The sequence below is a fragment of the Haliotis cracherodii genome, unplaced genomic scaffold (genome assembly GCF_022045235.1).
Source record: "Haliotis cracherodii isolate W230 unplaced genomic scaffold, xgHalCrac1.p SCAF_4, whole genome shotgun sequence".
NCBI lineage: Eukaryota > Metazoa > Mollusca > Gastropoda > Lepetellida > Haliotidae > Haliotis > Haliotis cracherodii.
The window spans coordinates 63092385-63108401 of NW_027266297.1; the positions used below are offsets into that span (position 1 = coordinate 63092385).

Below are 16017 nucleotides of genomic sequence, written 5' to 3' on the forward strand. Positions count from 1 at the left end.
GTTGGGGCTTCATGCCACTGTGTACAGAGAAGTATTGTCAGCAGAATACAGCAATGCACTACCAACAAATAGGAACACTCACTTTCCCACAAACTAGTGAAGTACAGATGGTCGTTTCTTGGACCGTCTTGGGACTTGTGGAAGCCCCTGGGAACAAACCTCTATCATATTAGGTCATTTAATATCACATCATTGTGGCGCGCACACAGACGAGTGTTCTGTGTTTACTGGAAGATTCCTGGTATTCTCTGGGAGTGTGGGGAAATTCAAGATTTCTGTTTGATATTGACCTATTCGTGATTTACTTCTGATGATGGGTTAGTATATAACTCTCATTGCCTGGCGCCATCCAGATGCAAAATCTCATTGATGCGAACTTTTATTATAGGCAGGGGTTTGTGATGAGCGAATTTTCCCGCTAGATGGCAGCACTCTCAAAATGGCAAGACCACATAGCAGCTTGGCAAACCAGGTCGATATCATGCACAGTCTTAATTCGAAACAAGAATCTAAGTATAGCCCCGCCTGGCATCGCGCCTGCTCAATCCTCAACATAACAGACACCACAGCATTATGATACAGTACCATCCAAATGACAACAAAACGTGTAGAAAATAGGAAAGGGTATATGGGTGCGGGGTTGTGGCAATTGGAGAAATAGATACCATCAAAAAGTCTTTATATTCCTGTAGCTGTTTGAAAGGTCTTCCAGTGAATATTTGCAAGAGAAACCAGAGCCTGGCATTATGTACCAACTAGCCTTAGAATATATTAGTTAAATACATGAATGGCCATGCCGAACGATCATATTATTACCATACTCAGTATGCCCAAATATAGATGTAAAATACAAGAACAGGCGTCATTTGTGAATATAGAAACATGTTTGGTAATGGGAATTGATTGTGGATGTCTGCTGGCTAATTAAGCCAGTGAAGTGTATCCTACGGATTCTGCGAGGTTCGGGAGAGATTAGCCCTGCAGGCTCTGTAACACGGGCCAAGATGTGTGCATTTTTAATGAACGGGCCATATCGATTGAAGACAGGACTTGGCAGAAGTGTCTGTATTCGTATCCCCCACTGTGAGGCGGGCAGTAACTGCAGACCGGTAAGTTGATAAGGCGGGGGGTGGGGAGAACATGCCACAGAAGCCGACGACGATGGTCAGCTTGGCGTCCACTCGTGGCGCAGGACATCCACGGCAGTGAGGAACAGGACGGCATCGATACGGTAAGGATGTGGCAGTACCTTGAAGGCTTCGCGATGGAGCAATGCAGTCGTTATCTTATTTAAAGCCCCTGCCGAGGACCTCGGCTCGCCTGCCATGGCCCTAATTCATCTATTATTCATGCAGAAGCCTCTGCCAATCGGATACGACTGACGATTGCGCATATCGACCCTGGGACTTGGCAGAGAGGCAGTGAAGGCATGCGGGTGCGGGAGGGAGCCATGGCTGGCATTCTTGTGCAGCAGCATCGAGAGACGCTCGGCTACCCGTCCCTCCCGGTTTTCCCACACCCAATAGATTCCAGTACACCCCATGTCGCTGGCGTGACACTGACAGAGTCGAAGATGAGGGTTGGGTCTCTGATGAAGGAGTTTTCAGGAACCGTATGGCCGGACCTTTGCTTGACTGTATATGAAGTGCAAGATGCTGTAGTCGACAAGCGTCGCTCCTTAGCGCTCTGGCAGCCGGTACCGGCCGACTACGGTCACCTTGCCAAGGTTACATACATTCCGTCTCACAATGCGGCAGCGATCCTCTTCCTCAGGAGGCCTTCGACCAGCATGGACATCAACGACCAACGACAAGGAAGTTTGGACAGCAACAGCGATGACAGGTGAGGTTGATGTAGTCGGTTAGATTAATAATTCTGTGTGTGTTCTGATTCCCAATCTCGGCTAGCTGGTGACCATTGGTGCGGGGCGGCAGCCATTGTTCGCCAACAATACCGGTCAATAAGCTGGAACAATCTCACTCCAAGCATCGATAGCTGTTGTGGAGCTGGATGGTCATTAGCGTGATCTCTCTATCGACAACACGACAGGATCTCGACGTCCTAATTATTTTACTTCTGCAGAAAACCGACACACAGACCGTAATCCTGAAATGCAATATGTTCGTACATTTTTAAGGAAGCAGAACCACCGTTTCGGAATTTGACGTCTGGTATCATTATCATTTTTAAGCGTCATAGCCGATTCCATAATACTATAACACTGTCGAATAACGAGTCCTTCATTCAAAAATCAATGCCTTTGTTTAAGCGGTGAATAGTAATGAGGCTATTGATAACTGAGATTGCGCTTCGGTGTTCCTGTAGTGAAACACAAGCGATGCTATAGCACAGGTATTGATCCCTCGGTGACTGTGCGGGTAGGGGGCTGTTGAGAGATTCAGATCAGTGGTGTCACCAATCTCACCACACAGTATTAAATAACTCGCCTTAATACGTTCTATCACCTCATGTCAGAAAGAACTGCCCCATTGTGGAATTCATCTCAACTATTGATAGCGACTTGAATTACTTTGTTACATTTAATAAGGTGCTTAGTGTCTTGATACATGGACGCGCAGTTATTGACCATTCATTGACCTCGCATTTTCCCTGTCCACTTGGACACAAATCCCCCATTCCTACCCCCTGAAGTCAGTGCGTTACATTGATGGCGTCCAGTGACAGCGACGAGGACGCTGCGTCACGACGGCCGGACACACGGAAGAACGATCGATATTAATCTTCAGAGCTCTACGCCTAACAATGGCCAACAGCATTGAGCCGCGATAGGGGCAGGTCTTCAATATCATCAAATTCCATCGTGCATAATTTAACACTGGCCCCAGAAACAATGGGTCATTTCATAATTGATCTGCCCACATCTGTGCTGGGCGTTGTTCCCTAATGACCTGCTGTCGGGTTAGATTCACAGGATGGCTGGGAGATGGACAGTGGTCACTCACCCTTTATAATCGAGGCTCTGGACATGTTCTTCAGAAGTGGGTGGCACTCGCCGTCAGTAGAGCGGTCACGTCTCCGGTGCCTCCGGCCCAGGGATGTGGTGATTATAGATCACGTAGTCAATCTCCATCTCAGTCCACGCTGCGAGGATTAGGGTAATATAGCAGCTAGTTAGGAAGATAACCATAGTGTTTTGTTGTAGGAATGTTTACTGTCGGGATGCAGCTGTGAAGTCATCATCAGCCACGATGGAGATGACAGCGTCATCGAGGACAACGCAACGGTAAGTCCTCTGAACGTCACTCATTTAGTTCATTTCACCAATATTAGATCGATGTATGGTGCTTAGTCTTTGTTGTTGTCATAGACCTTGCTTATTCGCATCTCAACGCTAGTCAACTTATATGGAACGGTCTGTTCGGGTGATCAGTTCTTTGATGAAAGACAGCAATGCGTGCACACTTTCAGCGTGTCTACCGTAGTCTTAGGTCACGGAGGCTAGGGCTGTAGTCGAATGGAAATTGATCACTTGATATCCTGAGGGCAACGTGAGAAGTGAGGGGGATGGGAGTGGGGGTCGGGCTGGCGAGACATGGGCGGTAGTGAGGGTAATCTGAGACATGAAGGGGCTGGCGCGTGAGGCAGGGATGACTTTCAAACAGAATTCTCGTTTTATTTCTCCACTATCACAGCTTGAAAATAAATATTCTTACACATTAATATTTATTATAAACGACAGTAACGTATGTCAATATGGTAAAATATATTTTATTAAAACATACAAATTTTGAGCTGGATGTTATAAATAGAAAGTTTGAGACATTTTCATATGAGTCGGAATCCTCAATAAAAGCAATTTCATATTTTTATTCTCCTCATTATATGTTGTTCGCCGTGGTAAGACTACCCACTTGCCAATATGGAGTGGCTCATGTCTGTAGTGAAACCTGGCACCCCCGCGATGTCCGCGAGGTTGGTTCCAGCCCCTGCTCAATATCGGGAAGTCTCGTGAGGTTTCGTTCCGCATGTTCTGAGGTTCTGATTTTGGTCATTAAGGCAGCTATTCATGCGCGTACAATCATTTCCTGCTGGGATTCAGTTTGTCATTACTGCCTTGCACACTGAGTCTCGCGCATGCGCACTTCGCCCCAGTCAATTTATGTGTTTCGTGGGACTACTGGTCCTTCGTTTAACTAGATAATCAAATTTCTGCACCCTCACCGCCTCAGGGTAATTGCAGAGAATGTCCGCGATGGCGGAGGTCCTTGGTTCAATAAGGAGAATGATGATCAGAACGTGCGGCGGTTGCCCTCTACTAAGGATCGTCCTGTCTCTATCCAATGCACTTAGTTGTACTTTGCAGTAATTATTTCCAGTATTCATGAACATTTATACAACTGATGTTTAGTTTTTCTTATAGTAACCTTGACCCATTGACCTCCACGCATGCCATGCACACTTCCCACCACTTATGCATTTAAATTTCTAACCGCTTTGAAAAAACCATTATCGTAACAATTTAATGTTGTTAACCAATTTGTGAGACGACCCCCATGGTAATACCCGTCTGTCCACCTGCCCACTAGATAGCCTCCCCTTCTCGGACCTTCTGTCCACTCCTGGGTAATAACGTTTGTCACACACAGCGATGTTTGTAGGGGGCTGTCCAGTCATACAGCACTAATTTCGGGGATTAACTCTCAAGTGTACTATTACTGCACACAATGACAGTGGGGTAATGGCAAGATCAATGCGCAACAATCTATTGTAGGTTATAACAGTATCAATCACACGTACATAGGGGTACATTTGGGATCCCCGGGGGACTGAATGCGCTGCTGTTGCAGTAATGGCGCGACCTCTGACGTACAGATTCTCGACTCTATGCTATCTCTTAACATTTCCACTGATAACTCTACTTCTTACGTCTCTCACTCCGTTGGTCTCATCTGAAGACTCTCTACATTTCTTCTCACAGACGCACCCCACCCCCCCACCCCCAAAATAATAATAATAATAATAATAATAAAAAAGAGAGAAAAATAAAAACAAACAAACACACAACACAGAGCAAACAAACAAAACAAAACAAAGAAACCCATAAAAAAAAATATATAAAACCCTTCTCTACAACTTATAGCTCCACGTCATATATACTACAGGCAGCCAAACCCATCTGCATCCCTCATCATCCCTTGGAACCGTTATATCTAACTATATCCCGGCTGTATCTTCACGTCCTACCGTGTCCGCCTCTCGCTGATTCAGCAGCTGTCCGTAGCATCACCCTCCCTGTGCCCTTTATCTCACATGTTCCATACTAATGTCATAACATATCACCACTTCCAGGTGATATAAGAGTGTATTTTCACTTGTTAAAAAGGTCATTGCATCATGGGACGATGTGACGTTGTGATGACGTCACGAGTCAATTGTGGGTCTTAATATATCGTTGGGTTGGAATACTTTCATCGATATTCAACGTTTTTGTTATTCCTTGAGGTCTTATTTGACATAATAAATAAAATATTTGGCTAACATTATCATATGACATGTCATTCTCTATTGTTATACCCGCGTCCAAAATATTCAAATTTATCAGGTGAAATCTCATTTAATAAAATCAGCCTAAGCTCTTAAATTTATTCTTTCAACCGCGACCCTTTGCATGATAAGGTCGTCACACCCTTGCGCTATCCACAACCCCTAGGTACCCCTACCCCGTTGCCCAATTACCCCTACAACTCGACCAGTGTATTCCCATCTCCCACAACACTTGCGTTGTTCTCCGTAGTATTCCTCATATCAATATTTCCCCATTATTCGTCTCGTTCATTTCTCCGAAGCAATCCCTAGTATTAAACTCAACATGAGCCGTAATTGAACTCCGAACAGATCTCGTTTTGCAAAACTCAATGAACCCAAGTGACTCACGTCTCCCGTGGTTGCCATGGTGATCAGCATCCTGAATTATTCCTTAACAATAGCAATCAAATTTAATTGTATTTCGTGCCCATATTTGCTATTATGGACAGAAACAGGGGTGCTCCTTTGTGTGAAATGGAGGGGCACATGGCGAGGGGAAACAATTGGATGGTTAATCGTAATCTAGTGACGTGCTGGCAGTAAGATGCGGCGCTATGTATTGATTACGGAGTTATCAATGGAGTAAGAGCTGACACAATGAGGGCTGGTATTGATCGCCGTAAAGATGTACTCGTGTAGATGACAGCTAGCTTGGTTTTGATGGTTGAGAAGTGGGGGGAGAAGTGTGTGTGTGTGTGTGAGGGTCGGGGGTAGGAGTGTGGGGTGGGGGGTGGGGGTGGTGTGTGTGTGGGGGAGGGGGGGGAGGCGGGGGGGGGGGGGGGGTGCACTATGAGAAGGCGCAAAATGCCTTGTTCATCTGTGGTCTTTAATTAACATCTGATGTGCGTTGAAATATCTACTTTGAATGCTGCATGGTTGTACTTTATTAATTAGGCGTCAGTCGCATGCTTTTAGACTTAACGCTACATTTGACATCGTAGCCTGGGAGAAAATAGTCGAGTTTTATGTAAATGGAGTTAACGTTAACTTATGCTGCTGCTTTCTTTTTGGAACTGTCAGGGACTCTTCAGCAGTACGCAAAAATACTGAATGAGAGTCCGAGTGAGTTGGGTTTAACGCCGTAGCATTGGCTGCATCTCATTTGATTACGGCTTGTAAGCCTCATCTAGGAGGCAATAAGGGATGTATTTCGTGGACAACTTTGGTTAAAGCCACGAGCTCGAGTATGGTGGTGACATACGAAGAAACAGCGGCACTGGCTCTGATGTTAGAAATGGTTTGTATGTATAATATTTGTATCACATATTTGTCTTTTAAGCATAGAATCAATGGTACTTAACAGGTTGTGCATAACCTGATTTTCATTTCTATGTGATGATTGATATCAATCTCCAGCAACTCACCAGGCATGTTTTCTGATTCGACGGCTACCAGAAGAGCTACATCGGTATCATGCTATTTCGTCTCAGTCTTGACGGTTGGTACATGACTCTGTTACATCCATAACGGCCGGTACACTACTCCGTCACACCCATGACAGCCGGTACACTTCCCTGTCACAACCATGACGGCCGGTGCACTACCCTGTCACAACCATGACGGCCGGTACACTACTCCGTCACACCCATGACGGCCGGTACACTACCCTGTCATAACCATGACGGCCGGGGCACTACCCTGTCACAACCATGACGGCCGGTACACTACCCTGTCACAACCATGACGGCCGTTACACTACCCCGTCACCATGACGGTCGGTACACTACCCTGTCACAACCATGACGGGCGTTACACTACCCCGTCACCATGACGGCCGGTACACTACCCTGTCATAACCATGACGGCCGGTGCACTACCATGTCACAACCATGACGGTCGGTACACTACCCTGTCACAACCATGATGGCCGTTACACTACCCCGTCACCATGACGGTCGGTACACTACCCTGTCACAACCATGACGGGCGTTACACTACCCCGTCACCATGACGGCCGGTACACTACTCCGTCACCACCACAACAGTCGCTACACTACTCCGTCACCACAATGACGGCGGGTACACTACTTCTTCACAACCATGACGGCGGGTACACTACCCGGTCACAAACACGACGGCCGCTACACTACCCCGTCACCACCATGACGGCCGGTACACTACTCAGTCACACCCATGACGGCCGTTACACTACTCCGTCACAACCATGACAACCGGTACACGACCTCGTCACAGCCACGATGGCCGGTACACTACCCCGTCACAACCACGACGACCGGTACATTACCTCGTCACAACCATGACAGTCGCGACACTACTTCGTCACAACCATGACGGCCGATACACTACCCCGTTACAACCATGACGGTGGGTACACTACTCCGTCACAACCATGACGGTGGGGGGTACACTACTTCGTCACAACCATGACGGCCGATACACTACCCCGTTACAACCATGACGGTGGGTACACTACTCCGTCACAACCATGACGGTGGGGGGTACACTACTTCGTCACAACCATGACGGCCGGTACACTACCACGTCACAACCATGACGTCCCATTGCAGCCATGGCGGCCGGTACACTCCTCCGTCAAAGGAATGTCGAACGACCCACTACGCCTTCACAGCTATGGCGTTACAGAAGCTGATACCGTGTGGGCACGTCCACTTCTGTCTGCAATTATCTTGCCCTACCTTTGGTATTAAGAATCAATAATACTGCTTGTACGCATGCTAATTACCGTGGTGCAGATGCAATTATCGGAACTAAATTATCGTCCTGTCTTGCTAGAGCTACCATTATGGCCACTTATACTGCTCTACATCTGCTGGTGATGTTACTATTCGACAGGTGATGACGGTGATGATCTTGCCATTGATCACATCACAATAAATATTCCTTGTCACTGTCAAATAACACTGTCTGAACCATGAACCTCCTTTACTACTACGTCCAAATACATTTGTATGGCCAATTTCCACTTGTTCAGCACAATTATCCTTTACTACTCCGTCCAGATACGTGTGTACGACCAGCATGCTTACGTTCAGCAAGGGCCTCCTTTACTACTTTGTCCAAATACATTTGTAAGGCTAGTCTGCTTTCCTTTCAGCATCCTCCTTTACTTTTCCACATACATATTTGTACGGCTAGCGTGCTTACTCATCAGCAAAAATCCCCTTTACTATTCCACATATATATTTGTATGGCTAGTCTGTTTACAATTTAGTATGAGCTTCCTTCACTACTCCACATATATATTTGTACGGCTAGTCTGTTTACAATTCAACAAGAACCTCCTTTACTATTCCATATATATATATATATTTGTATGGCTAGTCTGTTTACAATTTAGTATGAGCCTCCTTCACTACTCCACATATATATTTGTACGGCTAGTCTGTTTACAATTCAACAAGAACCTCCTTTACTATTCCATATATATATATATATTTGTATGGCTAGTCTGTTTACAATTTAGTATGAGGCTCCTTCACTACTCCACATATATATGTGTATGGCTAGTCTGTTTACAATTCAGCAAGAACCTCCTTTACTATTCCACATATATATTTGTACAACTAGTCTGTTTACCCTTCAGCATGAACCTCCTTTACAATACCATCCATATATGGTTGTACGGCTAGTCTGTTTACCCTTCAGCATGAACCTCCTTTACTATTGAATCCATATATGGTTGTACGACTAGTCTTCTTACCGTTCGGCATGAACCACCTTTACTATTCCAATCATATATGGTTGGTTGTACGGCTAGTCTTCTTACCTTCAGCATGAAGCCATACTCATGGTTAGTAAATTACCTTTGATTAATACAAAATTGACATGCCATCCTTAGCGACACATTATTGATTGTGGCCTGATAGACTCGGCTGGAACAGGTGATTGATTGATACAATTCGTGCTGGCGCACCTCTATTCTAGTTAATGGCACACCTGCACGGGGGGTAAGGAAACTAGTCCTCGGAGGCGCACGCTGCGAGTCAGGAGGCACGCGACTCATGCTAATCTTAGTCGGGGAAATGGTGAACTGTAAACTGTGCTTGGTTGTGTCTTCATCCATTGTCAGTAGATAATTCCGCTGCACGTTCTCTTCAGTCATTTTACAGCAGTTTTTCATCACTACGTGCTTGACAGTGTCTCTTCAATCATTGTGCTGTAGGTTTGTATCATTCAATGATTGTCAGCGTCTCTTCCATCATCGTACTGTAGTTTTGTATCACTCAATGATTGTTAGCGTCTCTTCTGTCGTTGTACCGTAGTTCTGTACCACTCAATGATTATTAGCGTCTCTTCAATAATTGTGCTGTAGTTTTGTATCACTCAATAATTGTTAGCGTCTCTTAAATAATTGTGCTGTAGGTTTGTATCATTCAATGATTGTCAGCGTCTCTTCCATCATTGTACTGTAGTTTTGTATCACTCAATGATTGTTAGCGTCTCTCAGTCATTGTACCGTAGTTATGTATCACACAATGATTGTCAGCGTCTCTTCAATCATTGTACCGTAGTTCTGTATCATTCAATTATTGTCAACATCTCTTCAGTCATTGTACCGTAGTAATGTATCACTCAATGATTGTCAGCGTCACTTCAATCATTGTGCCGTAGTTATGTATCATTCAATGATTGTCAGCGTCTCTTCAATCATTGTGCCGTAGTTATGTATCACTCAATGATTGTCAGCGTCTCTTCAGTCATTGTACCGCATTTTTGCATCGCTCAGTACATGTCAACTGGGGTGTCCGATGTAATGTCATTACATTGGATGGAGAGCGTTAATCTTCTCTAATTCCACCCTGTCTCCAGGAATGTTGTCTTGTGACAGATGATAAAGGGTCAAATTGATAATATTGCTTTCTCGGAATCCCTGGTCGTGGAATTAAATAACGTCTTCTGACATGTGTTTCCACGCCGCTGTGCTTTAGCACTGCAGCACGGGATCTCACATTGATTGTCAGATCAACTTAGAACCTACCTAAACTCGTCACAACGTTTGACAGATCTCATATCATATTCCTGTTGAAACAGCGTTAGAGTATTAACTTCAAGTAGCTTAAAATAGGAACATAAGCTCGGTGTTTGTTACATCGGGCTCCGAGGGTCAAGTAGAAAAAGTGTTAAAGTGCAGGTTGCTACTGTCATTCAGAGAACAAATACAACAGTGTGTACATACATACTTGGTTATGGCCTGAATTAAAACACACTGTGGCGGTGTATTGCCTTTTGTTATCCGAATATGTTACCCATTCAGCACAATTGTTAGCAGCCTTAACCCATTGCATGTGGTGTGAATAGTTTAATCTCCGAATATCTGTGCTTCCCCGGAATCTGCACTTGCTAAATATTTCTCTGTTGGGTTAACATATTTTGGTAATCCGGAGAATCATCATTTCTCGCTTGCTGATTGGTCAGGTGGGGTTTCCATATACACAGTGAGTATGGTTTTACGCCGATTTTAGCAATATTCCAGCAATATCACGGCGGGGGACACCAGAAATGGGCTTCACACATTGTACCCATGTTGGGAATTGAACCCGGGTCTTCGGCGTGACGAGCGAACGCTTTAACCACTAGGCTACCCGACCGCCCCCCATATACACAGCCATTGTGCTAGTGGTGATGTAAATGCCTATGGCTCCAAGTCCAGACAATGGCTCACTCACTGTATGACTCTGTGGCTTCACCTTCTGATAATGACTCTCAGTATGACGCAGTAGCTCCATATACTGTTAGTGACGCAGTGGCTCCATATACTGTTAATGACACAGTGGCTCCTTATACTGTTAGTGACGCAGTGGCTCCATATACTGTTAGTGACGCAGTGGCTCCATATACTGTTAATGACGCAGAGGATAGCCGTCTTGATAAGGATACCCTGTATTCCGTTGTGATTCCATGTCCTGCCTATGACTCCGTACCCTGTTAATGAATCAGCATGACACAGTGACCCACGTCCTGATAATGTCTCAGTATGACGCAGTTATCTCACTCCCTGACTATGATATTCCGCATTGAACAGTTGCTCCACGCCCTGATAATATGACCAAGTTTGCAAAGTGGCTCTACGTCCTGATGATGATGACCCTTTGACAGCTGCTGTGACTCCACGTCTTGATAATGACTCCCTGCAGGACAAAGTGACCCCATATCCTGCTATGCATGTTTGCCATTTTCTTATGACGCAGGAGCTATATGTCCTGGTAATGATGTATATCCTGCAGTGGCTCCACATCCTCCAAGGACTCCACACTGTATGTCTCACAGTGGCTCCACACGCCGTACGTCGCATGGTGGTTTCACGTCCTCCGGGGGCTCCATATTGTACCTCACGCAATGTGATTCCACACAGAGGCTTCAGGTTGTTCCGGGAATCCACACCCTGTATGTCACACAGGAGCTCCACGTCCACATCTTGTACGTCACACAGGAGCTCAAGTCCACACCATGTACGTCACACAGGAGCTCCACGTCCACATCTTGTACGTCACACAGGAGCTCCACGTCCACATCTTGTACGTCACACAGGAGCTCCACGTCCACACCATGTACGTCACACAGGAGCTCCACGTCCACACTCTGTACGTCACACAGTGGCTCCACGTCCACACTCTGTACGTCACACAGTGGCTCCACGTCCACACTCTGTACGTCACACAGTAGATCCACACTCTGTACGTCATACAGTGGCTCCACGTCCACTCTGTACAACATAGGCTCCACGTCCACACTCTGTACGTCACACAGTGGCTCCACGTCCACACTCTGTACGTCACACAGTAGATCCACACTCTGTACGTCATACAGTGGCTCCACGTCCACTCTGTACGTCACACTGGCTCCACATCCACACTCTGTACGTCACACAGTAGATCCACACTCTGTACGTCATACAATGGCTCCACGTCCACTCTGTACGTCACACAGGCTCCACATCCACACTCTGTACGTCACACAGTGGCTCCACATCCACACTCTGTACGTCACACAGGCTCCACATCCACACTCTGTACGTCACACAGTGGCTCCACGTCCACACCCTGTACGTCACACAGCGGCTCTTCGTCCACACGTGGATTCATGTCCACACTTTGTAATTCACATAGTGGCTCCACGTCAACACTCTGTAAATCACACAGTGGCTCAAAACTCTGTACGCCGCACAGGAGCTCTACTTTCACGCTCTGTACATCAAACAGGATATCCGCGTCCAAAATCCGTAAGTCACGCAGTGGCTCCACGTCCACGCTCTGTATGTCACACAGGAGCTCCACGTCCACATCTTGTACGTCACACAGGCTCCACATCCACACTCTGTACGTCACACAGTGGCTCCACATCCACACTCTGTACGTCACACAGGCTCCACATCCACACTCTGTACGTCACACAGTGGCTCCACGTCCACACCCTGTACGTCACACAGCGGCTCTACGTCCACACGTGGATCCATGTCCACACTCTGTAATTCACATAGTGGCTCCACGTCAACACTCTGTAAATCACACAGTGGCTCAAAACTCTGTACGCCGCACAGGAGCTCTACTTTCACGCTCTGTACATCAAACAGGATATCCGCGTACAAAATCCGTAAGTCACGCAGTGGCTCCACGTCCACGCTCTGTATGTCACATAGTGGCTCCAAGTCCTCCAGAAAAGCTCCACACTGTCCGTCACGCACTGGCTCCAGTGCTGTTATGCTTGCTGAAGGCTGTAAAAGATAATACTGTTATAATGAAACTGTTAATAAATACCAGCTAATATCGATTTTTTATGGGAAAGAAATTAACCAGCTTTGCTCCAAGAACTAACTCTGGCGGATCCGTGCATTTTGGTGATTCACTAAATGTCAGTGGCGGCAGTTCGGCGAAGAAAACATTTTGCTTCAATTGATTCTGCCCTTAACCCGACGAAATTGATGAAGACTTTGCATATCGCCATAATCCGAGGCTTGAAGGCAGTGTAGCACTATGCCACTTAAGCAACGAAGAAATTGAAGTAAGACTTTAGCAGTGTAAAAATAGCCAAGACACGAGAATAGAAAACTCTTGTGTGTCGCGCCCGCCCACAGAGTGCTGAGGAAACTGTGGAGATGATTGGCTTAGTGCTGAGTGATGTCGGAACTGCCTGATCGAGGACCGAGTGATGTCGCCCGCACAGACATTATCTTATAATCCAGAGTGTAGAGAACATCACTACTGCTGAACCAGATAGTAGCTTTTCATGTTTGGAAAGTGTCCGTTATCAGAAATACCGACCCAGTCAACCACCCGATCACCCACAGTGTTCCACCCCTATCCCCACCAAAGCAACTGTACACGATCATAAATCTCCATCATTCTCCTGGTCAACTATCACCCACCCTAAACCCACCATCCACCCGGGCCAATCACCTGACCTGACCCCCATGTCTTGTCCATAACTCCCATCCTGACCCAACAATCCACCCTGTCCACAATGCCAATCCTTACCCCACAATCCGCCCAGTCCACAACGTCCATACTGACTCCACAATCCACCCTGTCCACAATGCCAATCCTTACCCCACAATCCGCCCAGTCCACAACGCCCATACTGACCCTACAATCCACCCTGTCCACAATGCCCACCCTGACCCCACAATCCACCCTGTCCACAACGCCCACCCTGACCCACAATCCACCCTATCCACTCCACAACACCCTGACGCCGCCATCCATCTTTCATGGTTAATCCTTGAAAAACTACCGAGCTAAGGTTAAATATTAGATTATCACTATCGTGTTTCATGGTTTCTAAAGTAATGCAGAAATTCTGCAGGAACGAGCAACGAGTCTGCTAGCTCCAGTTGAGGACAATGGCGCTAACCCTGGGTGACCCGAAATGTATTTTTATCATGTGTCTACTAATATTATTTTTCCTTTATTTTCTTTGAAGGCATCACTGAAGAAGGCTCGTATGGATCATTTCACGGATCATATAAATCCGCGAGAAACAAAGCTGAGTAGCCGAGGATAAGATAGGTTGAAGCGGACAGCTCCACACGGAACAAAGAAACAATAAAGGGCACCTGTTTGTGTTCACTGCGGCTGCCTTGGTGTACCTTCACAATTAAGGCACGCGGTGAATGCCAAGTGGCAGTCCATTACACAACTCAAACCTTTCTCCTCTGAAATAAAACCATCACTAAGAAACACGAAGCAGCGTCTTATGTCTTTGGAGTTGATGGCAACACCGGTCCAGCATTGGGAACCGCGAAACACCGTGATGCGTCATTGAAATCGATGTCATATTGGTATGTGCTGGAGAGTTATGTAACACTGGTATGTAGTGGAGAGTTATGTAACACTGGTATGTGCTGGAGAGTTATGTAACACTGGTATGTGCTGGAGAGTTATGTAACACTGGTATGTGCTGGAGAGTTATGTAACACTGGTATGTGCTGGAGAGTTATGTAACACTGATATGTCATGGAGAGTTCTGTTACACTGGTATGTCGTGGAGAGTTATGATATACTGGCATCTTCTGGAGAATTATGTTACACTGGTATGTCATGGGTATTTATGTAACATTGGTATGTTGTTGGTAGTTATGTAACACTGGTATGTCCTTGGTAGTTATGTGACACTGGTATGTTTTGTAGAGTTGTCTATCACTGGTATGTCCTGTAGAGTTATGTAACACTGGTATGTCCATGGTAGTTATATGACACTGGTATGCCGTGGAGAGGTATGTAACACTCGTATATCCTGGAGAGGTTTGTAACACTGGTACATCATGTAGAGTTATGTAACACTGGTATGTCGTGGAGAGTTATGTAACACTGGTATGTGCTGGAAAATTATGTAACACTGGTATGTCGTTGACAGTTATGTAACACTGGTATGTCGAGGAGAGTTATGTAACACTGGTATGTCGTGGAGAGTTATGTAATACTGGCATCTTGTGGAGAATTATGTTACACTGGTATGTCCTTGGTAGTTATGTGACACTGGTATGTTTTTGAGAGTTGTCTATCACTGGTACGTCCTGTAGAGTTATGTAACACTGGTATGTCCTTGAGTGCGTAAGTGAGTGACTTTGGTTTTACGCCGCTTTTTGCAATATTCCAGAAATAGGCTTCATACATTGTACCCATGTCGGGATTCGAACCCGGGTCTTCGGCGTGACGAGCGAACGCTTTAGCCACTAGGCTACCCGACCGCCCCGTATATTCTTGAGAGTTATGTAACACTTGTATGTCCTTGAGAAGTATGTAACACTGGTATGTCCTGGATAGTTATGTAACACCGTCATGCCCTGGAGAGTTGAGTACCATCGGCATGTCGTTGATAGTTATGTAACACTGGTATGTCCTGAATAGTTATGTAACATTGGTATGCCGTTTAGTTATGTAACACATGTATGTCTTGGAGAGTCCTGAATAGTTATGTAACATTGGTATGCTGTTTAGTTATGTAACACATGTATGTCCTGGAGAGTTATGTAACACTGGTATGTCATGAATA

General features: G+C 45.9%; 1 protein-coding gene across 1 annotated transcript; it reads left to right on the forward strand.

The window, feature by feature from the left end:
* Window positions 1-1460: 1460 nt before the first annotated feature.
* On the forward strand, window positions 1461-14465 carry LOC139480027 (uncharacterized). The gene is made up of 3 exons (XM_071263001.1): window positions 1461-1842; window positions 3164-3244; window positions 14446-14465. The coding sequence occupies exons 1-3, from the start codon at window positions 1574-1576 to the stop codon at window positions 14453-14455; spliced, it is 360 nt and encodes a 119-aa protein (XP_071119102.1). The 5' UTR covers window positions 1461-1573; the 3' UTR covers window positions 14456-14465.
* Window positions 14466-16017: the final 1552 nt, after the last annotated feature.